Below are 25,135 nucleotides of genomic sequence, written 5' to 3'. Positions count from 1 at the left end.
AAACAAAAGAAAGAATTTATAAAGCTTAGAATCTCATTCATTGTATATATATAGTTGATCATAGTAGGCAAAGTTTTATTACTGGCTGCCATTTCCCTTTCTAGTTGATTCACATAAGTTTTAAAAGATGTTAGGTTTTTATGGCCAGCTCTTTTATAAACGATTCAAAATAGGTGTTGGTATACATTTCCATAAAAGTTATCAATTATGGACTGGGTGAGGTGGCTCATGCCTGTAATCCCAGCACTTCAGGAGGCTGAGGCAAGTGGATTACCTGAGGTCGTCAGGAGTTTAAGACCAGCATGGCCAATATGGTGAAACCCCCTTGCTACTAAAAATAGAAAAATTAGCTGGCGTAGTGGCAGGTGCCTCAAATCCCAGCTACTCAGAGGGCTAAGGCGGGAGAATTGCTTGAACTTGGGAGGTGGAGGTTGCAGTGAGCCCAGATCGTGCCACTCCACTCCAGCCTAGATGACAGAGCAGGATACTGTCTCAAAACAAACAAACAAAAGTTACCAATTATGTATTTTAGATTTTTAAGCAATTTGTTTTCCTCTTATGTATTTTGTGGTGCTTTATTTAAAAAAAAAAATTTCATTACCTCTCCCTAGCTCTGAAGGAAATTGAGATTAGCAAAAGTGTTATGAGAATAGTATTCTTTTCCACTTTCGACAGCAGTGTGCAGTACTTTTCTCAGTTACCCCTGTGTGCATTATTAAAGTACACTGTAGTTTTAACGATTGAACAATATGAGAAAGTATTATGTATTCGTATTTTCAAAGTATTAATTGAATTCTAGACTGTTTCAGATAAAAATGTTTCCTCAGGTGTCACTTTTACCAAACGTGTCAATACAAGTGATTTTTAAGCAAGATTTTTTCTACATATTAAAATATCAGTTTAATGGTAACTATTCAGGGGAAGAAAAATACACCATCTCAAGAAAAAGACACCATCTCATGAAATGGCACACAGAACTACATTCCAGTTTTAGAAACATTAAAATTTAAGAGTGGAAACAAGGAAATGTAGTATTTAAATAATTCAGACTTTGTTACCTATTAGTGCTACAGATATTAAAGTTAAAAGAGTAATTTGCAATTTGAAAATAAAACAGTTCTCTTTTTTACAGATATTTATTGATAGAGATCCAGCAGCATTTGCACCCATTTTAAATTTTCTTCGAACAAAAGAACTAGACTTAAGGTAAGAAATGCACTCTTTTTAAAGTAAATTCTTACAGAGAAATATGTCTTTTTAGTATATTTTATGAACGAAAAGTTTTTTTTGGTTTGTTTTGTTTTTTGTTTTTTTTTTCCCTTGAGTTAGGGTCTTGCTCTGTCGCCCAGGCTGGAGTGCAGTGGCATGATCTCTGCTCACTGCAACCTCCGCCTCTCAGGTTCAAACAATTCTCCTGTCTCAGCCTCGCAAGTACCTGGGACTATAGACACATGCCGCCATGCCCAGCTAATTTTTTGTATTTTAGTAAAGAAGGGGTTTCACTGTGTTGCCCAGGCTGGCTGTGAACTCCTGAGCTCAGGCAATCTGCCCGCCTTAGCCTCCCAAAGTGCAGGGATTACAGGAATGAGCCACTACGCCCAGCCAGAAAAGGTTTTATTTATTTATTTTTTTACTAAGACTTTGATTAAAAGTTTCCTCACACTGAAACTGGATGTGGTGGTACATGCCTATAATCCCAGCTACTCTGGAGAAGAGACTAAGGCAGGAAGATCCCTTGAGGCCAGGAGTTTGAGGCTGCAGTGAGTTTTGATCATGCCTCTGGCCAGTACTGCTGTACTGTTAGCACAAATAGTTTTGAAATAGAATAAGAAAGTTTCAAGCATTTTTTTTTTTTTTTTTGAGACTGAGTCTCACTCTGTTGCCCAGGCTCACTGCAAGCTCCACCTCCTGGGTTCATGCCATTCTCCTGCCTCAGCCTCCCAACTAGCTGGGACTGCAGGCACCCACCACCATGCCCGGCTAATTTTTTTGTATTTTTAGCAGAGACGGGGCTTCACCGTTTTAGCCAGATGGTCTCAATCTCCTCACCTCGTAATCCACCTGCCTTGGCCTCCCAAAGTGCTGGGATTACAGGCATGAGCCACCAACCCCAGACACAAAGTTTTAAGCACCTTTAATGTTAAACTAGTTATAACCAGTTTCACAAATAAAAACAGTTTGACATAGTAATTGTATACGTTTGTTAAGGCTGGGGAATATTTTTAAAATAAGGACAAATTCCAACTGAAACCTAAAATGAATCATTAGTATTATAAATTCTAAATCTTCCATTTCTTTAAAATTTTATTTTCATGTTACTTTACTTTACTACTGTGAAGTAGCATCATTTCATCTGGATAACATAGCCCTTCCCAAGGCTAGTCTTTTTATTTTTTTTCTATTTTATTCGTTCAAAAAATATTTATTACATAACTATTATATATAAGCACTACAGTAGGCACTGTGAGGTATACATCAGAAATAGATCATGCTTGTAGGGAATTTACAGTGTAATTGGGGAGATTAAGATAAATATGTATAGAAATGATTATGATAAAAAGTTAAAAGCAGCTAATGCCATAAAAGAATGATTTCCATTCTATCCTTTGCCTTCTAGACAATTTATTTGTACTAGCCTGATAGATCCCTAATCTCTCCTTTAGTGACCCAATTCATATATATGTATATATATGAATGGTTTTTAAGTAGATAACAGAATATTTTTGTTCACATGCAGTTTTTATTTAGACTTCTTAATGATTAAGGATAATAGAAATAAAGAATATTAGGAGAAAAATAATTTTTAAAGCCTTATGACTGTATACATGAAGAACCTAGAATTTTTTACTTTCACCTCAGATAATAATACAGGTTTCCAGTGTTAGAGAATTTACATCATTTGTTTCTTTGTAGGGGAGTAAGTATTAATGTTCTCAGGCATGAAGCAGAATTTTACGGGATCACCCCATTAGGTATGTGTTCTTTTAATATTTGGTGTTTATGTGCTCTGTTAATATTTGATTTGACTCGTATATGAAACTTGCCCTAAATGAATTGTGTTTATTTCAGGTCCTAATTTTTGATGGACTTGTTCAGTGCTTAGTTTTTGTGGATTTTCATAGTCAAAAGATATTGTGACTTAATTAAAATTTTCCTTTTCTTTCCTTATCCTCTTGAACTAGAGAAAATAAAAATGGAGTACTGTTTTTCTGTTTGCATGTACTCTTGACAAGTTTGCTTTGAAATGTTTTTAGTAAGAAGGCTTCTCTTATGTGAAGAATTGGAGCGTTCCTCTTGTGGCAGTGTCCTTTTTCATGGTTACTTGCCTCCACCAGGTATTTTCACTTTATTTAATCTTTTTAAAACTTCCTTCTATCATTAAGCAAGTATAAACATATGAATAGGAAAAACTATTCCTTGATTATTGAGTTTTTTGTCTGTAAGTCTGCTAGAAATGGTAAGAACTTTTGATTTTTACAGAAATTAAGTCTCATTATATATTGGAGCAGGGATTTGGCAAACTTTTTCTGTAAAGAGCCAGATAGATTTTATGAGTCAGAGGATCTCTGTGACAGCTACTTAACTCTGTCGTGTATACTACATGAAGAATAAGTGTAGCTGTAACCACTACAACTTTATTTACATAAATAGCATTGGGCTGGATTTTCCATGGCCCATAGTTTGCTGATCCCTATGTTAGAGCACTGGTTGTCAAACTGCTTTTTGGCAAAATTAAGGAATTCTGCAGGATAAGTCAGTGTCACCTCAGCCCCACTTTAGCTAGAAGAGCCTGCTTTTACCTGTGTTATAATGTACTTCTGAGCAAGATTTCATTTTAAAAAATGCTCCCCGTCAAATAAAAGAATGTTTGAAAGTATGGGGAAATTCAGTCCTAAATCAGTTAAATTAGTACGTAGTATCTAACACATAATACCTGTACCATAATTGTAAAGAGTGGCTGACAGACTGGATTAATTACCCATTAATTCGGTAACCTAAAGCTTATTTATTGTAAGCAGTATGGCAGTAGCAGAAATCTGTTGACAGAATTTTGTCTCTTTGTTTTATTCATTTTCATTTTATTTTTTAATTGTAATTAAATTATTTGCAATAATTTGCTATATTGGAAGATGTTATTTTGGCTTTAATGAAATTCACATTTTTATGTTTCTTTGTTACAATGTGATATTTTTAATTTTTGAAAGGTGAACTCAGGAATGTATTTGTTTTCTTCTTCTTTTTGCAGGGATTCCCAGTCGTAAAATAAACAACACAGTCAGATCTGCTGATTCTAGGAATGGACTTAATTCTACAGAAGGTGAAGCCCGGGGAAATGGTACACAGCCTGTTCTCTCTGGAACGGGAGAAGAAACTGTTAGGCTAGGTAAGCAAAGATGACTGAAATTGAAAAAGAAAAATATGTATGTTTTTGGTTCTAGGTGATATTGAGTAATTACTTTTAAAGATTTTTGCCTCATCTCCTTTTTTATCCAGATTTATCATTTATATCTTGGAAAGGTCTCATTTAACACTTAATTTTTATTTAAAATACTATGTAATCTTTTGTCTTTTCTGAATCTTTAGAACAGCATTGACAAAATTTATCTAGTAAGAGCCAGAAATTAAATATTTTAGGCTTTGTGGGCCACACGTTCTCTGTCAGACCTACTCAACTTTATCAAAACTTTGATAAAGTTTTGTATCAAAACTTTACTTTACTTTGATACAAGTAAGCATGGCTGGGTTCTAACAAAACTATTAACCAAAATAGGCAGAAAGCTGAAATTGGCCTGGGGGCTGTAATTTTCCAACCCCCAGTTTAGAATGTAAAATATTTCTTTTTCCAAAATCAATAGGATTTCCTGTGGATCCACGAAAGGTGCTAATAGTAGCTGGCCATCACAACTGGATTGTAGCTGCATATGCCCATTTTGCTGTGTGTTACAGGTAATGTATAATTAACAATGCTTTGCTTTTAGAGGTGGTAGTTTTAAAATTAATTGTGATTTTATATTTTTAGATTGAAAAGCTATCTTTTTTTAGTCATCAGGTTTTTTCCCTGCATATTTTACTCGTGTCTGTGTCATCTGATTAAGATTTAGTTTACTTTTATTTTTGCAGCTAATTTGGTAAATATTTCTGGTAGCCTTTTTGTGTTGTAAACATTTCGCAGGCAAGTGTGGACTGTCATGAAACTGAGATATCTTGATGTATTATTTATTGCTTATACCTAGCTTCTGAGACTGTAGTATATAATGACGTTAGACAGGATTATTAATGTGAGCTCCCTGATGGTCTGTCTCTAATGATTCAGTGTTTTGTATTCTGTAGCAAGGGAGAGTACATTGGTCATAATTACTACATTTTGGGAAGTGAGGTAGTAAAGCAGGGCAGTTGTTGCACAAGTGGTATAGTTTAATATCTAATATGTGAAACTTACAAAGAAGTAGTTTGGTTTTACTAATGCGTACATTCTCAGAGCCTGAGAAGCAATGAAGAATAGTGTAGACCGGTTAATTTTTTTTTTTTTTGGTTGGGACTCTTAGTTCAAAATCACTGTATTCATTGAGAAATGTTGATGACAGAGAATGGTGTAGAATCACAAAAGTGGTTGGAATATACTAGCTTAGATTATAATTTCATTTAATTGCAGAAAAATCAAAGATATATAAACTATATGTTTATCCCTGTTGAATTCAGTTAAGAAAAAATAGTCACGATAAGTTGAAAAATATCTAAAATGTCTTCTAAACTTTACAGATATAGTTTAAAGAATCCCAGATGTATTTTTTTTTTAATCTGAATTTATGAAAGGTTTGGCATGTCTGGTAGTGCTGTTTACATCAGTAATCTCAGGTTTATATTTTCCTTGTAGTGATGATTAAGTGCAGACTTTATGTTTTAAGAGTGTTTTGGCGGGGCGCAGTGGATCACGCCTGTAATCCCAGCACTTTGGGAGGCCGAGGTGGGTGGAGTTGAAGATCAGCCTGACCAACGTGGTGAAACCCCATCTCTACTGAAAATACAAAAATTAGCCAGGTGTGGTGATACATGCCTGTAATCCCATCTACTCGGGAGGCTGAGGCAGGAGAATCACTTGAACCCAGGAGGTGGGGGTTGCAGTGAGCTGAGATCTCACCGTTGTACTACAACCTGGGCAACAGAGCAAGACTCCATCTCAATAAATAAGTAAATAAACTTTTTTTAAGAAAGAGTGTTTTGTGGATTTGTAATTTTAATTATGAAATAGCATGGAAATTTTTTTTGCATAATTTTTTGGGGGATGGTTTTGTATGAGGCAAAGCTAATTTGGTAAAGGTATTTTTTTTTGGTAGCATTGTTTTGAATTTATCATCTTATGTATTTGAATTGGGATGACTTGTAGACTCTTGTTTACATATTATGTACATATTTTTGTCGATAACGAATTCCAGAAGGATTGTGAAATGATAAGTGATCGAAGTGTAACAGCATAACTTTCTTTTTGTCATTGTACACAATACTGAAGATTGCTCTTTTCCAGAAACACCACATTATGACGCAAAATTTAACCCACTGGGTAATAATTGTAAGCAGGATGATGCTATTACATTTTCCAGTCTTTGTGTTTGCATTGATCACGATCTTTCTTTGCTTTCACCAAGTGTCTGACATTTCAGAGCAATATACTCATGCAAAGTGACGAAGGAAGAAAATTGAGGACATATTTGGATTTCCTCACATATAGTTAAATCATTCAGCACAATGGCAAAAAAAGATTTCAAAAGAAAGAAAAATATTTAAACTGTTTAAAAGTGTAATCTTTTCTACAAGTTGTTTTTCCTCAAGTTTTTATATCAATAAGTTACAAAATCTTTAAAAACAGAGTAGTACGTGAAGACCTGTATGATGTTCTCCTAGCTTCACTAATTTTCTACATGGTTAGGCTTTATGTTTATGTCTCTTTTTCTTGCTGAGTTTATGACAGTGTTACTTCTATTAACGAAGAGTAGTTGTGTGAATTGCTGCCCCCTTGGGGCGTATATTCCACTTTAGATCTTTAATCCTTGTGGAGTTTACTTTTTTGTATGTGGTATGAGATTTAAGGATTTATTTTATTTTCTTCTCAGTGGGTAGGTAATTATGTTCTGACAATTTATTACGTAAATCATTCTTTGTCCGTGAATCTGATAGCCCATTTTATCTTGCTTTATGTGTGTGTATATACTTGGATCTGTTTTTCAGTTCTCTCATGTCCTTATGAAATATGTCTATTCTCATACAATTTGAGGTGATGTATGTTCATAGTAAGTTTCAAAATCTCACAGGGCATGTCCTCTTTACTGTATTTTATTGAGGTCTTCACGTAAGAAATAACTAGACATAACCACATTCTTCGCATAGCTGTCTTAACTTCAGAGGGTTGGTTCACTAGGCAGCAGTAAGATGATGGAGAGGTGAAATAACAGAGCATATTCTTATATATTTTGTTTTATTTATTTTATTTATTATTATTACTTGTTTTGTTTTGTTTTTGAGATTTTGAGACAGAGTCTCGCCCTGTCATCCAGGCTGGAGTGCAGTGGCATGATCTCAGGTCACTGCAACATCTGCCTCCTGGGTTCAAGCAGTTCTCCCACTTCAGCCTCCTGAGTAGCTAGGACTACAGGTGTGTACCACCACACCTGGCCAACTTTTGTATTTTTAGTAGAGGTGGAGTTTCACCATGTTGGCCAGACTATTCTCAAACTCCTGATCTCAGGTGATCCACCCGCCTCGGCCTTCCAAAGTGCTGGGATTCCAGGCGTGAGCCACTGTGCCTGGTCTTGTTCTACATATTTTAAATGGATTACTTGTATGGAAAATTATAGAGCAAATATGTACCTTCTTTGTAATTTTTTAAAAAACAAGTAAATTCACATATCTTAAGAGTTAAATTCTGTAGTTGTTATAGTCATTTTTAAATATGCTGTCCTGATTCTTTTACCCTTTTTTGACATCTCTTTATTGTGTAATACCCTAATTACTATAGAGAAAAACAACTTAGAAGAAGTAATATCTCTGTAAAAGATGAGATTATATAGTTGTTTTTTTTTTCTTTTTTTAAAGTGAATCCAAGTTTATTAAGAAAGTAAAGGAATGAAAGAATGGCTACTCCATAGCCAGAGCAGCCCTGAGGGCTGCTTGACTGAGTATACTTACAGTTATTTCTTGATTATATACTAAATAAGGGGTGGATTATTCATGAGTGTTTCTGAAAGGAGCAGGCAATTCCCAGAACTGAATATTCCTCCCCTTTTTAGACCATATAGGATAACTTCCAGACACTAGATGTCATTTGTAAACTATCATGAGACTGGTGGGAGTGTCTTTTAGCATTATAATGCATTATAATTAGCGTATAATGAGCAGTGAGGACGACCAGAGGTCACTTTTGTTGCCATCTTGGTTTCAGTTTTGGCTGGCTTCTTTAGTCCATCCTGTTTTGTCAGCAGGATCTTTGTGACCTGTACCTTGTGCTAACCTCCTTTGTTACTCTATGACTAAGAATGCTAACCTCTTGGCAATGCAGCCCAGCAGGTCTCAGCCTTATTTTACCCAGTCTCTATTCAACTCTGGTTTGAACGCCTCTGACATATTTTCCCCTTCCCTTTTACAAGGGTACTCTTAATCCTAAGGGTTGCAGAGGGAAAAGATTCATCTTCTATAACTTCTGCAGTCTGAATAGGGATGATGATATTTCTGCCTATTAGGGTCTTCTGCATTCACAGTAGAGGAATGCTCAGTCAGAAACTGTCAGTATAGTGAGAACTCTGATTTCTGACAAAAAGTGATGACTGGAAAATTAATAAGTGTTCAAGTTAAGAAAGCACTGAGTAAGCTTATCTTTCATTCCTACACAAAGAGAACAACAGCAATATATTCTACAGTAACAAGGCAAAATAAGTAAAATATCCCAAGTAAACTAAATAAAAGAAGACTTTTCATGAACTGGGAAATCGTTGCAACCAAGCTGATACGGACTTGGAACCAAACTGATATGCTAGCCAATTCCAATACATGCCCACAATTAGAATACTGATCCAGATTTTTGTGTTACTCGTGCCTCTTGTTTCTTCTGAACAGCAGCCAAGATCACTGCTTGGTCCACAAGAATAAGCAGGGTGAGTCCAAATTGCAGAAAAAACTCAAAAACTACTGATGAGACAAATCTAATAAAAGGTATACCATAATTTTTGAAACAATTTTCCTCTCTTCGGTCTTCCATTTTTACTAAAGACAAATCATGGTAGGACTGATTTGTTTGCAAGATAAGCTTTAGTCTTCTTATACTTGGCCTGATTATTTGTATACAGTGCAGCAAGAATGATTAGTTCCTATATAGGCTCTTTTTAAATTGACTTGGATGAAACTTTGATCCATAAAGAATCTCAAATTAGACTTCTTAAAGCCTTGAGCCTTGCCATGGATTTATCATTGCCTGCAAACACCTGTATGAGTCGGATAAGTTTCTTTCCTCTTGAGGTTTCATGATAACTTGGGGCTTCTGGGCCTGTCAGAAAGTGACTTTCTTTACTTATCCCAGACAGGTCAGAAACCTTGTACAAGGACCATGTAGACAAGATATGTGGCCAGTTTTCCCAAGGGGCTTTTATCAGCTCTCTAAGTCAAATATGGTTCCTTAAACAAGTCCATATCTGAAAGCATGGTATTCCAGTCAAAGCCTTGGTAAAATAACCAGTTTCTCCAATTGTCTCCTGTTACAAAAGAAAACAGACTCTTATTGCAGTTATATATCGCCATAAGTTAAGAATACTCACAAATAGTTTCCAAATTCTGGAGAGATCAGGTAGAGAGAAAGAAATATGCTCCAAATTTTGTTTATAAGAGTATACTTTATTCAATTGTTAAAAGCTGCAAAATCTCAAAAGAAAAGTGTTCTTGACTTCAAAGTTTCAGCTAATTGGTGCTGCAGTCTATTTCCTTTGGGTCAGGGGTCTCTCCACTCTCATTTCATAGTTTCCCAGGAAGATGTTACTGGAAAGGGGTTCTCATCCAGACCCCAAAAAAGGGTTCTTGGATCTCTCACAAGAAAGAATTTGGGGTGATTCCTTAGAGTAAAGTGAAAGCAAGTTCATTAAGAAAGTAAAGGGATAAGAGAATGTCAGCAAATTTTAGTGTTTATTAGGTTATTTAAGTATTTTCATTTGTTTATCTTAACAAATGAATCCCATCTGGTGGCTGAAGAGGGTGGTTACAAATTATACAATGCTTAGGAAAAATTGATACATTTTTCTCTGTTGCTTTGAAGTTTAAGGAAATCATTAATTCTTCAAATTAATAGGCTCAATTGTATATTCTTATGAATTATAGTTGTATTACTTGGCATACATATTTAAGGGAAAATGAAGTTGATGTGTTTTCATTTAGGCCCTTAGGTGACTATCATTTATGAATACCTAAGTTTGCTTTTTGCAGTGAATGTCAGGTAGTTTGCAAAAGAACACTTCTTTTCTTTCATCTTCTATTCTCTTTGGTAAGACAAAAGGGAAACTTTATAGTTATATTTGCATCATTTGTTTAGTTTAAAAATAGATACTTCATAGTTCAACTCATTCATTATTATGATTACATAACTGCTAAAGCACTAAATGTATGAAGGCTGCTATACATATAATCACATAGAAAACATGTCTTTAAAACCTAAATTCATATAGGGCAGAAAGAATTATTAAAAACTGACAGGAATATTTATTAGAGAAATTAGGTATTAAAGAATACACTAACTTTGACATTTGGGTAATCAATAGTTCATACAGTTTTGCATTTAGACCTTTAAAAACTAGTCTTCAGAAGATATTCTGCACCCTCTCGTTTTTTATATAATAGTGCTAAGGTATTGGAATGCATGTGATACACTCACTTATCTTAGTGTTTCTGGATAGACTGTCCATCTGAAGTACAAAAAACAAGAGATTCAGTGTGTGTTGTTTCAGTTAATGAACACTGAGAAGCTGATTAATAACTGAAAGGTATAATAATTCTGAAATTCAGATTTTTGCTGATTGTTCGTACTCACAGAAGATGACAGTATCATTTGTGTGTGTGTGCATTTGTGTGTGTATGTGGATGTATGTGTAGAGAAACATGAAAGATAAAACCATCTTTTTTTAAAGTTTTTGAAATTTTTTAAAATTTGGAAGACTTACTAAATTATTCTTTGGAGAAATATAGAACTGTTGTCTCTTTCAAGTCATTATATGTCCTATGTATGCAGGTATAAAATACCCCAAGGATAATATTGTGGCTTCATAGGCAATATATATCAACAAAATTTTATTTGTTATAGGAAGGTGGATGGGTAACTAGTTAGTGTTTTTTTGTTTTTTGTTTTGTTTTTTGTCATTGTTTTTTGGTTTTGGTGCATTGATGTGTATTCTGTTTGCTTAATTGCTGCCGAATCTACCTTATGTGCCTGTTCTTCCTTAACAGAATCAAAGAATCTTCAGGATGGCAGCAAGTGTTTACGAGCCCATATTTGGATTGGACTATCGAACGAGTAGCTTTAAATGCAAAGGTGGTTGGAGGGCCACATGGAGACAAAGACAAAATGGTTGCTGTTGCCTCAGAGAGTAGCATCATCTTGTGGAGTGTTCAAGATGGGGGAAGTGGAAGTGAAATTGGTAGGAAGAATCTTGTTTATGTTGTAATTTGATGATATTTGATGTAATTTGATGAAGTTTATAAAAGAGAGTGACACTGAATATGGAAATTAACCTGGACTATCACTTAGCTAGAGCTGCCACAGTATTTACTGTGGGAGGAAAGATCTGATAATGAAGGAAAAATGATGTTTTAGAAAAGACACGGGGAGCATCTTTTCACCACTTTAAGTGAAACCTGGCTGCTCTATGAGAATATTGCTTTTCCTGAATCCCACTTAGTGGTGGCTGTTTTCGCTGTTTTCTCTCCACCCCTCTCAAACCACTGAACCTGAATGTGGGGTAAGTTACTTTCTTGCTCCTCATTGTTGTTGCTTCTAGACCGGACATTCCCAGACTTTTTGGTTTCAGAACCCCTTAATCTTAAAAAGTTACTCAGTACCAGGTCTTTGTTTGTATGGCTTATTTTCTTTTTTTTTTTTCCTTTTTTTTTTTTCGAGACTGAGTCTCGCTCTGCTGCCCAGGCTGTAGTGCAATGGCATGATCTCACCTCACTGCAACCTCTGCCTCCTGGGTTCAGGCAATTCTCGTGTCTCAGCCTCCTGAGTAGCTGGGACTACAGACACGCACCACCATGCCCAGCTAATTTTTTTGTGTTTTTAGTAGAGACAGGGTTTCACCGTGTTAGCCAGGATGGTCTTGATCTCCTGACCTTGTGATCCACCCACCTCGGCCTCCCAAAGTGCTGGAATTACAGGCGTGAGCCACTGTGCCCGGCCTTTGTGTAGGTTATTTTCTGTCAGTATTTACTATATTAGAAATTAAAATGGAAATTTTTACAAATGTTAGTATAGCTATAATAATCCATTGCATAACTTAAGTAACTTTTTTAATGAGAAATAACCACATTTTCCAAAAATGTGTAAGAAGAATGGCATGGGTTTACAGTTTTGTAAATCTTTTTTAATTGTGATATCTATTTCTGCATTCAATCTGCTGTGATACATTGTTTTGATTGAAGTATATGAAGAAAACGTGATCTTACACAGATATGTAGTTGGAAAAAACTTTTTTTTAGTCTTTTCAGAAAATTGTACATAGTCTTCTTTGATTATCAAAACTCTGAAATCATATCAGTGAACTTTTCATATTTTGTTAAATTAAAATCCATCAGACTATTTTGTACTTTGAGTGAATCTTTTACCATACATGATTTTATAACGTGTTGGGCATTTGGAAATTGTTGGTTTGCTGAGTTTTGTAGATCTTCCAAATGTTGATACCTGTCATTGTATAATATGAAAAAAATTGTATTCATTAGTGTCGCTGCTGACTACGTGTTAGGGAATTGTCACACTCACTGTGGCAGATAAAAGTTTTCCAAACTGCAGATTTTCACTTGAAACGTTGAATTTTTATCATTGGCAACAAATAACATCAGTTGTTTTCCTTTAAATAATAGGCTTACTTTGTTTATTTTTTGAGGATAATTCTGCCAACCACCCAACTCTGAATAACCGTAGTCATCTCAAATTAAAATGGTACTTAATGAACACAGCAGCGTGTGTAGCTCTTTGCTCCACCAATTGTGAAGGTGCTTTTTCCTTGACATAGCCATAGCACTTAGTCATACAGAATATTAAGATATATAGTTGAAATTAAGTTTTAGTTAATACACATTTTTACTGCTTCATCAAGGACATTCTTTAGTTACTAGTGACCATTACATTCTCTGCCACAGACTTTCAAGAACATAAAAGGCCAAATCTTTAATCTTTAAATCTTTGATTTGGCCTTTTGTAGTCTTGAAAGCCAATGGCAGAGAAGAATGCAGTGGTCACTAGTAAAGTTTAGTGCCACTGTCCTGGTTTGTGCTAAGTAAGGTACCTGCTGTTTTTACCAAACATTGCTTTGCATCATCGGTGTAAATATCAACAAAGATGTTCTCGAATAAGCCATGAAATACCCACTTTGACTATTTCAGCACTTCCTGTGTTTGTAGCTGTACATTCACATAAAGGATTTTTAATGATCAGTTGAAGCTAATACCAGATGGATACAAGTAAAATACTAGGTGCAGCTAATACCAGCTGGATACGAGTAAAATCTCAGGTCTAGCCACATCTATATGTTCATCTGTTTGCAAGACAAAAATACAATTCTACAGACAAGAGATTGACTCTCTGCCAGATTTTTAGATTGAAGAGTTACTGTATTATTGAAAAGTTAACATGTTATTTCTTCATGGACTTTTCATCTAGCAGGCATTCAGCGTTGTCATCTGTTCAAGGCTTTATTAGTCTCTTAGCAATTGAGTGTATTTCTCTAGTCACTGTGATGTCTTAACTTACCTTTGAGATCCTTCCTTAGCTTTTTCATTTCTAGTTTGAAGGTCTATACCAAACAATTTCTGGATTAAATGAGTTTTTTACATCTTTATTTAAAATACTTAATTTCCTTTTCTTCTTTTCTTTTTTTTTTTTTCTGAGACAGGGTCTTGTTCTGTTACACAGGCTGGAGTGCAGTGAAGTGATACTAGCTCACTGCAGCCTCAACCTCCTGGACTCAAGCACTGAAGCAGTCCTCACACCTCAGCCTCCTTAGTAGCTAGAACTATAGGCAGACACCACCATGCCTGGCTATTATTTTTTAATCATTGTGTAAATGGGGTCTCATTATGTTGCCCAGGTCTCGAATTCTTAAGCTTTAGTGATCCTCCTACCTTGGCTTTCCAAAATTGCTGGGATTACAGGCGTGAGTCACTGTGCATGGCCAATTTGTTTTTCTTTAAGCTCTTGAGTATTCAGTCTCAGTGAATCTACAACTGACATGATACTATTCAAAAGTGTTTTGCTATGTAAAGCACAATAACGTTAAGTTGCTAAGATCTGTAAAGTTTGAGGGAAAAATAGTTTTTGTTATTTTAACATTTTTATTGGCTGGGCATGGCAGCTGATGCCTGTAATCCCAACACTTTGGGAGGCTGAGGTGGGTGGATCACGAGGTCAGGAGTTCGAGACCAGCCTGACCAACATGATGAAACCCCATCTTTACTAAAAATACAAAAATTAGCCAGGTGTGGTAGTGGGCACCTGTAATCCCAGCTATTCAGGAGGCTGAGGCAGGAGAATCGCTTGAATCCAGGGGGCGGAGGTTGCAGTGAGCCAAGATCACACTATTGCACTCCAGCCTAGGCGACAGAATGGCACTCCATCTCAAAAAAAAAAAAAAAAAAAAAAATTATAGTTTTGCTCAATTGTTTGAGTCTTTCCTTTCATGAGTCAAAGAATTCTGATTTGTCATATTTTTCTTTGTCAGCATCTTTAGACTTAGGTGGTACACCTATGGATTGAGCAGGCAAGTGTTCTAATTTTCCTTTTTAAAGCCAGTGATCCATCACTACGTGTAAGAATATATTTTTAAAAATTGTGGAACAAAATATTTTTAATAGTTTTTGGTAAAATATAAAAATTTAGAAAACTTTCAAAACGTCTTTAATACTAATATTGCAGAACAACACAGCGGTATTTACTTATTTCTTGTACTACTTTGTAGGTGCATGAAAACTTGGATTTCAAAATAATTTATTGGACACTAATGAGGTTGCAGAGATCATAGCAGATATAAACTGAAGATAGCTAATAAGAGCACACTAGAAGTATTTAGAACAAACTATGTTAATCTTGGGAAGTTTAGTTATACTGTAAGCCCACCACTAGAGATAATTATAGAAAAAATAAAAATATATATGCAGATTCTATTCGCTATCTTAATGGTGACCTCATCACGTGTCATGTAGCCTCTGGAAAACTCCTCTGTATACTCTTAGAGAATACAAATTTTTTAAAGGCAAATTTTTTTTCATGTTACAATGAAAATAGTCTTTTCCTCTCAGACTTCTGGTAAGGGTCTGAGGTAACCATGTTTCCCAGACCACACTTTGAAAACTGCTGTTCTAGACCATTGTCCTTTCCTTCTTTCCCAACTTTCCTTCTCTCCCGTCTGGTTTTGGATCTCATGCCTTCTAGACTTAAACTTAACATAGCTTTCAGCTGCCCTCTGGGTTACTATCCTTCATTCCTTTGAAGTTATTAGCTCCAGTTCCCTGATTGAATTTTTCACCCCCACTGGATTCTCTTCATTGGTCACTTCCCCTTTTTGTCAGATGTGGAGTCTGTCCTTATAATCACTCTTTAGCATAGAGCCTCAAGTTTCTTGGGTCTCTCCATCTCTGTGGCTGATTATGGCTGGGAAAAAGAAATGCGTGTGCACATGTCCACACATGCACACACACACCAATGTTGTCTCAATTCCTGACCTCTCTTCTCAAGTGGGCCTTTAAAGCTACCCAGCAATCCTACTGTATAATCCTTTTTGGTTCTCTCTGTTACTCTCCTGGGTGATACTTCATACTTTTTTCTTTCTCCATAAACTTACAACACTTCTGTCATTCTCATTGAGAGGATAGAGAAAGCCAGGAGAAATTTTCCCTAAGTTATTATCGTGACATGTGCCCATCTATGTGTATCAGTTCTGATATTCTCCATTGTTTCTTTTGTTACTGTGATTAAATTTTCTCTGCTCTTACCTAGGGCCAGTTTCTCCAGTTGTCACTAGATGCTATTTTCCCTCACTCCTCGAGTACATTGCAATTCCCCCTCTCTCCTAAATCAATAAAAATTTCCCACTCTGTGGCATCATTTTCATCAGCATACATTCGTGCAGTAATTCAGCCTTAAAAGCAATAACAAAGAGACTACCCTACATTCTCTTCTAATTTCCTCCTTTTTTTTTTTTTTTTTTTTTGCTTCTCTTAAAGCTAGTGGGCCTTAATCCATTTGGGCTGCTGTAACAAAAATATATTCTTGGTGGCTTATAGATCTATTCTATAAATCCATTTGTCACAGTTCTAAAGGCTGTGAGTAGGCCAGTATCAAGGCACCAGTAGAGAGAGAGTAGTTATCTCATCTTACTGTTTCCATGTCATCTTCTCATCTTCTCTCTCAGACTTGCTCTGATTGTGCTTTTCCCCTCAACCAATCCATAAAACTATTGATAGTGTCACCCATGATCTCTGTTCTGCTAAATCCCATGATCAAATTCTAGTCTTTCTCTTACTAGAGCTGTCATCTGGTGTGTTTTATATTGCTTAATTACGCCTTTGCCTTTGAAGACTTTCTTCTTTTGCCTTCCAGGACACCTTGTTGTACTGATTTTCATCCTAGTTCTGTGTTTCTTCTTAGTTCCTTTTGATAGTTCTTCCTTATTTGCCTGACCACACAATATTGGCGTACCTCAGGGCCCAGTCCTTGGACTCCATCTTTTGTATTTATTCTGTTTGTGATCGTAAAGCCTTTGTGAATGCTTTCTATATGCTGATGGCTTGCAGGTTTATGTATCTAATCTGGACCCCTTAACTGAACTGCAGAATTTTATATCTGTGTTAAGAGTCATAAGACCACTCCTGGATTCAGTGATTTGCTAGGAGGACTCACAGGACTCAGCGTATAGAGGTTTTTAGAGCTATGATTTATTACAATGAAAGCATACAAAGCAGAATCAACAACAACAAAAGACACATGGGTCAAAGTCTGAAGGAAACCAGGAGCAAGCTTCTAAGAGTTCTCTTCTAGTGGAGTCTCTCAGGATGTGCTTAATTCCTACAGCAACAAATTGTGACAATACTTATGAAATATCTGTCAGGGAAACTTACTAGAAACTTAGTTTTCCAGATCATTATCAGAGGCCAGTTATGTCAGCATCCTTTGCCTAGTATGTACCGAGATTCCAGATTCCCAGAAGGAAAGAAAGTGTTCAACATAAGCTGCATTGTTTATGCAGTTTAGTCTTTTTATCACCATAGATTAGATTTCCTTTACCTAGAATTTCAGGAGTAGAATTATATAGTATGTATTCTTTTGTGCCTGGCTTTTTATTAAACTTAATGCTTTTGAAATTCATCCATGTTGTTGCATGTATCAATTGTCTGTTCCTTTTTATTGCTGAGTAGTATTCCATTGAAATAATATGGCAGATTTGTTTATCCATTCACCTGTTGATAGACACTTGGCTTATTTCCAATTTGGAGATATTACGAATAAAGCTGCAGTTAACATTCAAGTAGAAGTCTTTCTGTGGAAATATCCTTTCTTAAGGCAAATATATAGGAGTGGAATTTCTTAGTCATGTGGAAAGTCCATGTTTAAGGTTACAAAAAACTGCCAAACTGTTTTCCAAAAGTACCTTTTTACATTTTTACTTGCAGTGTGTGAGAGTTGCAGCTGCTCCACATGCTAATCAACACTTAGTATTGTCGGTCTTTTTAATTTGAGCCATTACTGTGGATTTTAATGGTTCAGTGCTTTTAATTGTGGCTTTAACTGCATTTTTCTGATAATTAATAATACTGAGCATCTTTTCCTGTACTTAATGACCATTTGTATATTTTGAGAAGTGTCTCTAAATCATTTGCCCCCTTTTTGATGAAGCTGTCATCCTGTTACTTATTTGTAATTTTTTTTACATATTCTAGATTTATGTTTCACAGCTAAGGAAATCTTATCCACCAAGGGACATTTGGAAATGTCTAGAGACATTTTTGATTGACACAGTTGAGGGAGGCCTGTACCTGTCGTCCTTCCCCTTTTCTCCATCTCTACCTTGCTCCCTCCCTCTTCCTCTCTAGATCACTTTATTAACCTGAGGTTGTGGGAGCCCTGATTTTTTATTTCATTTTTTTCTTCTCCGTTCTTCAGTTTAGGTATCTTTTATTGATCTACCTTTAATGTCTTTTATACTTCTGCGGTATTCAATCTGCAGTTAAGTTCATCTAGTGAATTTTCATTTGAAATGTTGGACTTTTTAGCTCTAGCATTATTTTTTGATTCCATTTTCTAGTTTGTTTCTTCTGCTAAGATTTCTTTTTGTTCATTATGTTCACTTTTTAGTTTTTATAATAGATGTTTAATTCGTTAAAGTTTTTGTCTGCTAATATCAATATCTGGTTATCATGTTTTTATTTTGGATCACATTTTCCTGTTTCACATGTCTAGAGAGTTTTGATTATGTGCTGTACATGTGTGTGTGATACATTTTGTAGGGTTATGAATCATGTTGCCTTCCTTTAAAAGTTGTGAGCTTTGTTCTGGCAGGCAATTAAATTACTGAAGGATCTTGAACCTGTTAGGCTTGTTTCAGTACTTTGTTAGGGGTAGGTAGCCTCTTCTAGCTTTATTTTTAATTTTAGGGCAGGGCTCCTTTTCAAGGGTGTAGTCCTTATTTTTAAGATGTTGCTTTTCTGGAATCTTATTTAACTGAATGCCCGAGGGGCTCAGCAAGAACTCTCTACTTGTGTTGATTTGGAACTACTCGATCTACCCACATATGATCTCTGGTATCTGATATCTCCAGTTACCTCTTAGTCCTAAAGCTGCCTGCCTGCCTTCTTTTCTTTTCTCTTTTCTTTTTTCTTTTCTTTTCTTTCTTCCTTCTTTTTTTTTTTTTTTTCTCAGAGTCTCGCTCTGTTGCCAGGCTGGAGTGCAGTGGTGCGATCTTGGCTTACTGCAACCTCCACCTCCCAGGTTCAAGGGATTCTCCTGTCTCAGCCTCCCTCCCAAGTAGCTGCGACTACAGGCGTGTGCCACCACACCCAGCTAATTTCTGTATTTTTAGTAGAGACAGGTTTCACCATGTTGACTGGATGGTCTCGATCTCTTGACCTCGTAATCCGCCTGCCTCGGCCTCCCAAAGTGCTGGGATTACAGGTGTGAGCCACCGCGCCTGGCCAGCAGCCTTTCTTTCCTTGGAGATTCTTGCCCTGCCCAGGTGCAGTTTGGCCTTAGCCAGGGTCTTAGGAAAACGCTTATGCAACTTTTATGCCACCCTTTCCCCACTGTGGCACGATTCCCTTCCTTCTTGTACTGTACCTACAAATTCTAGCCTCAAGTTCTTCACCTCCGCAGTTCAGGGAAATCATCTCTCTTTATTTGGTGTATTAGTCCGTTTTCACACTGCTGATAAAGACACCCAAGACTGGGAAATTCACAAAAGAAAGAGGTTTAATTGGACTTACAGTTCCACGGGCTGGGGAGGCCTCACAATCATGGCAGAAGGCAAGGAGGAGCAAGTCACATCTTACGTGGATGGCAGCAGGCAAAGAGAGCTTGTGCAGAGAAACTCCTGTTTTTAAAACCAGATCTCATGAGACAATCCATTCCCTATCACAAGAACGACACAGGAAAGACCCATCCCCGTGATTCAGTCATTTCCCATGAGGTTCCTCTCACAACACCTGGGAATTATGGGAGCTACAAGATGAGATTTGGGTGGGGCACAGAACCAAACCATATCACTTGGGTCTCACCTTGCTATGCTGTGATAGAAAGTACTCTTATGCAGAAAGCCGGGGGTAATGTGGGGGCTTGTCAGTGTGTTTCCATCTCTCAGGTCCCCTGCTGCCTGTTGTCCAATACGTAAAAACAATTGTTTCATGTATTTTGTCCAATTTTTTTTGTTGTTCTTATTGCTGTTTTGAAGTGGAGAATAATCGGGTGCCATTTATTCCATCATGGTCGACAGCTTAAGTCTTCCCAAACAACTTTAAGAAAAAAGAAATGTAACATAAACAATTTTGAAATTATAATACATTGGTAACTAAACAGAAGGTAAACCCATTGTGATTTCTTTTTCCTTTTTCAAGTAGCTATTCGTAACATACTAATAAGTGAAGGAAATTTTATTACTTGCTTGGTGTTCAAAGGCTAATGTGATAGGTAGCTATGTTATGAGCTGGTACAGTAGTAATTTGTTCATGCCCTGTAAAAGAAGCCATTTGTTGTTAACAGATGTTCTTCAGAACATGACAACACTATCCAAAGAAAATTGTTAGAGTTGGTATATCCGTGATAGGGCTCTCCCAGAGGCTGAACTCCCTTCATTATAACTTAGATAAGACAGAGTTACTGGGTTGCCGCTATAAGCAATATTTTACCAAGAGGGCCCCTTAAACAGGAACTGGTCATTATTTATACTGTTGTCTTCCCTGTCACTGGTGCTCAGGATTGTTGAGCCTAAGCAGGAGTGACATTTTAAATTTCGTGAGACCATTCAGAGTGTCTTTCTTGATTTCCCAGAACCTCATCCTTCTCTGGAGTAATCAATGTTAGTTGGTTTTCCTGTTTTCATTTCTGCCTTTCACATAGCCCATGATACTGAATATAGTTGGCTTCACATGTTCTAAAACATGTTCACATTGTTTGTTATCATCAGTAAAGTATCAAAAGTAAAGTTTGTTATCATCAGTAAAGTACCTAAAATTGTATATACAATGTGAACTGATGACTTTATGCTTTGAAGTGGCAGGTTCATTTCTTAACCAATTCTGGGCAAAGGACTTAGCTTTGTGTGTGTGTGTGTGTTGTACTTTATTTTATTCTAGCTTTTTGGGCTGAGATAATGTGTTTCATGTGCATGCTTGTGTAAATATGGATTTTATACATATAATTAAAATGTTTATATAAAAGATATTTCTGGCAATACTTAGCAAGTTTTTTGTTTTGGTTTCTTTTTGTCATGTATCATCTTCTTGCTAGATGCCTTGCTTTTACAAGACTGATAAAAGTTTTCAAGGTGTTATTTGTCACTAGTCTTCTGTATCATACAGTTCTGAACACAAAGAGAATACCTAGCACCAGTATAAGATTCAAAAGAAATCAGTAGTCTTTCTGGCTTATGCTTTTAAAGCATGTTATAATTGCATTCAGTTGCTTTGTTTTTCCCATGAGTGCTTCAAGGTTTCATGCATTTTTTTCTCAGCTAAATGCTGACGAAGTTGTTTGTATTGGCACAGGTACTTTTTAAAAATAAATAAACTGATACTTGAAGCAGCCAAAGATCTATATAAAAGAGTATTTTAGAGGTGAGACTTATTTCCCAGCATTATTAGATAAAAAATATATTTCCCATAAAGTGTTTTTCAAATAAAAGATAATGCTATTTAAATGCTAGAATTGGATTATAACTTTTTTTTTTTTTTTTTTCGAGTTGCTCTGTCACCCAGGCTGGAGTGCACTGGTGTGGTCTCAGCTCACTGTAACCTCTGTCTCTGGGTGCAAGCGATTCTCCTGCCACAGCCTCCCCAGTAGCTGGGATTACAGGCGTGTGCTACCATACTCAGCTAATTTTTGTATTATTGGTAGAGATAGAGTTTCACTATGTTGCCCAGGCTGGTCTTGAACTCCTGACCTCAAGTGATCCACCCTCCCTGGCCTCCCAAAGTGCTGGGATTACAGGCGTGAGCCATCGTGCTGGCCAGTTATGACATTTTTAAGCTCAAGTGATCATTGAAACATTTAGCTTAGACCCTATTTTGTAGTTGAGATAAGAACCAAAAAAGTGGCAGACAAAGGTACTCTGAGAGCCAGGATTCCAACCCAGGTTCTCCTGAGTTGGAGAACTCAGGAGTGCAGTACTCTGAAGAGAGAGAACTGTATAAGGCCAATATGCCATACCAAGGTGAGCCTAGAATTCTCTGCTTAGGCATTGTTGGGTCTTTTGCTGTTGATGTGTGATGTGTGCTCATTACAACCTCGCTCACCTACACTTATCTTCTGTTTGCTCAGATTCCCTGAGCTTGCCATTATTCAGTCTCCCAATTAGATGGACTCCTATTAACCTTTAAAAACATCAACTGAGATGGCTTCTTTTCTAAGATATATTTTCAACCACCTTTACATGCTCTCTTTTACCCCATAGATACTATTGTACCCTGTGCATCCTTCTGTTATTGTTGTATCAAATTATAATTGGTTGCAGTTTTTTCTCTACTAAAGTGTAAGTTCTTAGTAACATCTCGTCTTCTTGTGTTTTTTAATCCTAAAGCCTAATGTAGTGTCTTTTGAATTAATTAAATTGAGATTGCAGTGCTGGAAAACATGGGGTTTAAAATAAGCTCTGAGTAAAAGGCCCGAATGTTTGTTTTTAGTATTGTGTGACTTCTTGCTGCTTTTTTCTCCCTTTTGCTTATTTCCAGAATTTAGACACATTGTGGATAGTTGAGGTTGCCAAGTCTGTGTGTTCAGATCACTAGTTCCTAAATATCGGGTCTATGGACAAGCTGCATCTAACTTGCCTATGGATTTTGTAACAATACAGTAGGTTTTCTGATTTAGTGTGTCTGGCATGGATCCCAGGATCCTTTTTGTTTTGTTTTGTTTATTTTAAATCTGTCAATCAGGTTATTTTGATGATCAGCTGAGGTTAGGAACCAAGCTTCAGGATAAGGTGTTAGAGCAGTGTGAGATGGCTTGGAGCAGATTCTTCCTTGCTTTAGTAGTTCTGTAAGCTGCTTAAGAGCTTGTGAGTTTCTTATTTCTGGTCGCCAAACACGTATAGCACATAGTTTGTAGTAATGAGAATAGGTTTAAATTGTCACCTTTAAGATGTTTTTAATCCAGGTTTTATTAATTATAAAAATGGTGACTGATTAACCTTTTTATTTTTTATTGTCATTTAAGGAGTGTTCAGCCTGGGTGTTCCTGTAGATGCTCTCTTCTTTATTGGTAACCAGTTGGTGGCCACGAGTCATACAGGGAAAGTGGGAGTGTGGAATGCTGTCACTCAGCACTGGCAGGTTAGTTTTAACTAACACATATTACAGAAGTTAAAATATTTCTGAAACGTATGCTGATTATGTATTTTTTTTTCCTTGTAGAATTCATAATGTTTGTGGTTTCGATTATACAAATATTGAATGAATGTAGTGGTCAATTTTTTTACTAGATGCATATTTGAGCATATTTTCAAGAGTTTAAGTTACTTTGGAAAATAAGTGAGTTTTTTAAACTATGGTTTGGCATTTCTCCATTTATTTTAAATATTCGAAGTTCAATGCCTTGAGCATGGTAGTCCAGGCAAATTTTATTTCCTGAACAGGAGCACAGATCTGTGTGAAAACCCATAATCTGTTCAGAGATGATAGCACGCTAAATAATCTCAAGTACTTGAGAGGAGTAAGAAAGAGGTAGGACTTTAAAAAGGTTAATACCTGATTCTTAAAGGAAAGAGGAAGAATTAAGGACTTTAAGCAGGGAGTGAGATAAGCAGATCCATGTTTTAGAAAGATAACAGTGGTTGCTAAAATGAAAGGTGGACTGGAGGTCAGGAGGGAATCTACTACAGCAATACAGCAATCGAGAAGCAGAGCACTTCAACTGATGGCAGTGGTGGTCGAGGTGGCAAAGATGAGTACATTTGAAAAATATTTCATAGACCCTTCCTAAAATGACAGGTCTGCTATCTGATTGATGTGGGAAATTGAAGAAAGAGAAATGTATTTCTAATTTTGGGTTTCTAGTTTGACAATCCAGTAGCTGGTAGTATTTTGAATTGATAGGAAACGTGGGAAGAGAAGCAGATAGGCTGGTGGGTTGGGTGAAGAATGGTTAAATTGATTAATACGTTTACTTTGAGATTCCTATGGTTATTCAAGTGTAGATGTCAGGTATATAGTTGGAAGTACTCCTTTGGAATTTAGGAAAGAAGAAAGGGTGAGAAATCTTTAGAGTCCATAATATTTATGTGATAAAAAAATTGATAAGATTTTCCATTGAGTGGGTATATAGAAAGAAAGCAAAGTCCAAATTAGAACTTTGGGGGAACGTTAGCATTTAAGGGGACAGGATAGACGACGAAGAGCCAAAGAACATGACGTGATTGAGAAATGACATTAATTTTGGCAGTAGATATCATTTTCAAATATATATGTTAGGTGTTGGTGGAAGAAAGCTAGATGGCAGGAAATGAGGAAGTAAAAGATCAGAGAAAGGAGACAGCAGATTCAAATACCTTTCAAGAAGTTTGGTGGTGAAGGAAAGCAGAGAATCAGAGTGATGGCTTAAGGATCAATGCTGGTTTGAAGAAAAAAGACATTTGGTGCTTTATTTTTCCTCTAGGTTAGGACAGGCTCGAGCACACTTGTAGCTAGAGAGAAGAGTTGCCAGAAGGACCTGAAGATTGAAAGAATGGGGATTATTTCTGGTCCCATAAAAGTCAAGAGTGTATGTGGAATCTATAGAACAGCTAGAAAGGTTGACCCCACAGGGAGTAGAGACATTTCTTTCTCTGTGACAGAAGGGTAAGGAAGGAGTAAAGAGAAAGGCATTGAAGACTGTTGTCAAGTACTGCAGAGATTATAAATAGTATATTTGCAGTAGACCTGGGATACCATGTAGTTCTTTAGTTACATAATCAAGGTTGATTTTAAGTATTTGAGTCAGATGAACTAGGTGTGTATGTAATCTTAAAAGTTTTTTGCAAAATCATGAGGACAGTTTCAATAAAATATTAATGAAAATGTTATAAAAGCATTGACTCTGATTCGGGTAAGATAAAAGTAAAAAAAAAAATTTTTAATGTTTCTGTTTCTTGTTTCTTGTTTCCATTTTTTGTTTAATTCCACCCCCCCCTCGCCCATACATACAAAATTATGTTACAAA

At 36.3% G+C, this 25,135-nt stretch overlaps 1 protein-coding gene across 1 annotated transcript in view; it reads left to right on the top strand.

The window, feature by feature from the left end:
- Positions 1–25,135, top strand: part of KCTD3 (potassium channel tetramerization domain containing 3) — a 56,788-nt gene that overhangs the window by 7,730 nt on the left and 23,923 nt on the right. Inside the window, exons 4-10 of the mRNA XM_007988446.3 lie at positions 1,133–1,206; positions 2,914–2,972; positions 3,255–3,335; positions 4,247–4,384; positions 4,857–4,947; positions 11,473–11,663; positions 23,156–23,271. Of these exons, the coding sequence (XP_007986637.1) occupies positions 1,133–1,206; positions 2,914–2,972; positions 3,255–3,335; positions 4,247–4,384; positions 4,857–4,947; positions 11,473–11,663; positions 23,156–23,271 (750 nt within the window). The remainder of the gene's footprint in view (positions 1–1,132; positions 1,207–2,913; positions 2,973–3,254; positions 3,336–4,246; positions 4,385–4,856; positions 4,948–11,472; positions 11,664–23,155; positions 23,272–25,135) is intronic.

The sequence above is a fragment of the Chlorocebus sabaeus genome, chromosome 25 (genome assembly GCF_047675955.1).
Source record: "Chlorocebus sabaeus isolate Y175 chromosome 25, mChlSab1.0.hap1, whole genome shotgun sequence".
In the NCBI taxonomy this organism is placed as follows: domain Eukaryota; kingdom Metazoa; phylum Chordata; class Mammalia; order Primates; family Cercopithecidae; genus Chlorocebus; species Chlorocebus sabaeus.
Note: the sequence above shows the minus strand (reverse complement) of the source record. Positions and strands in the feature narration are given on the sequence as shown.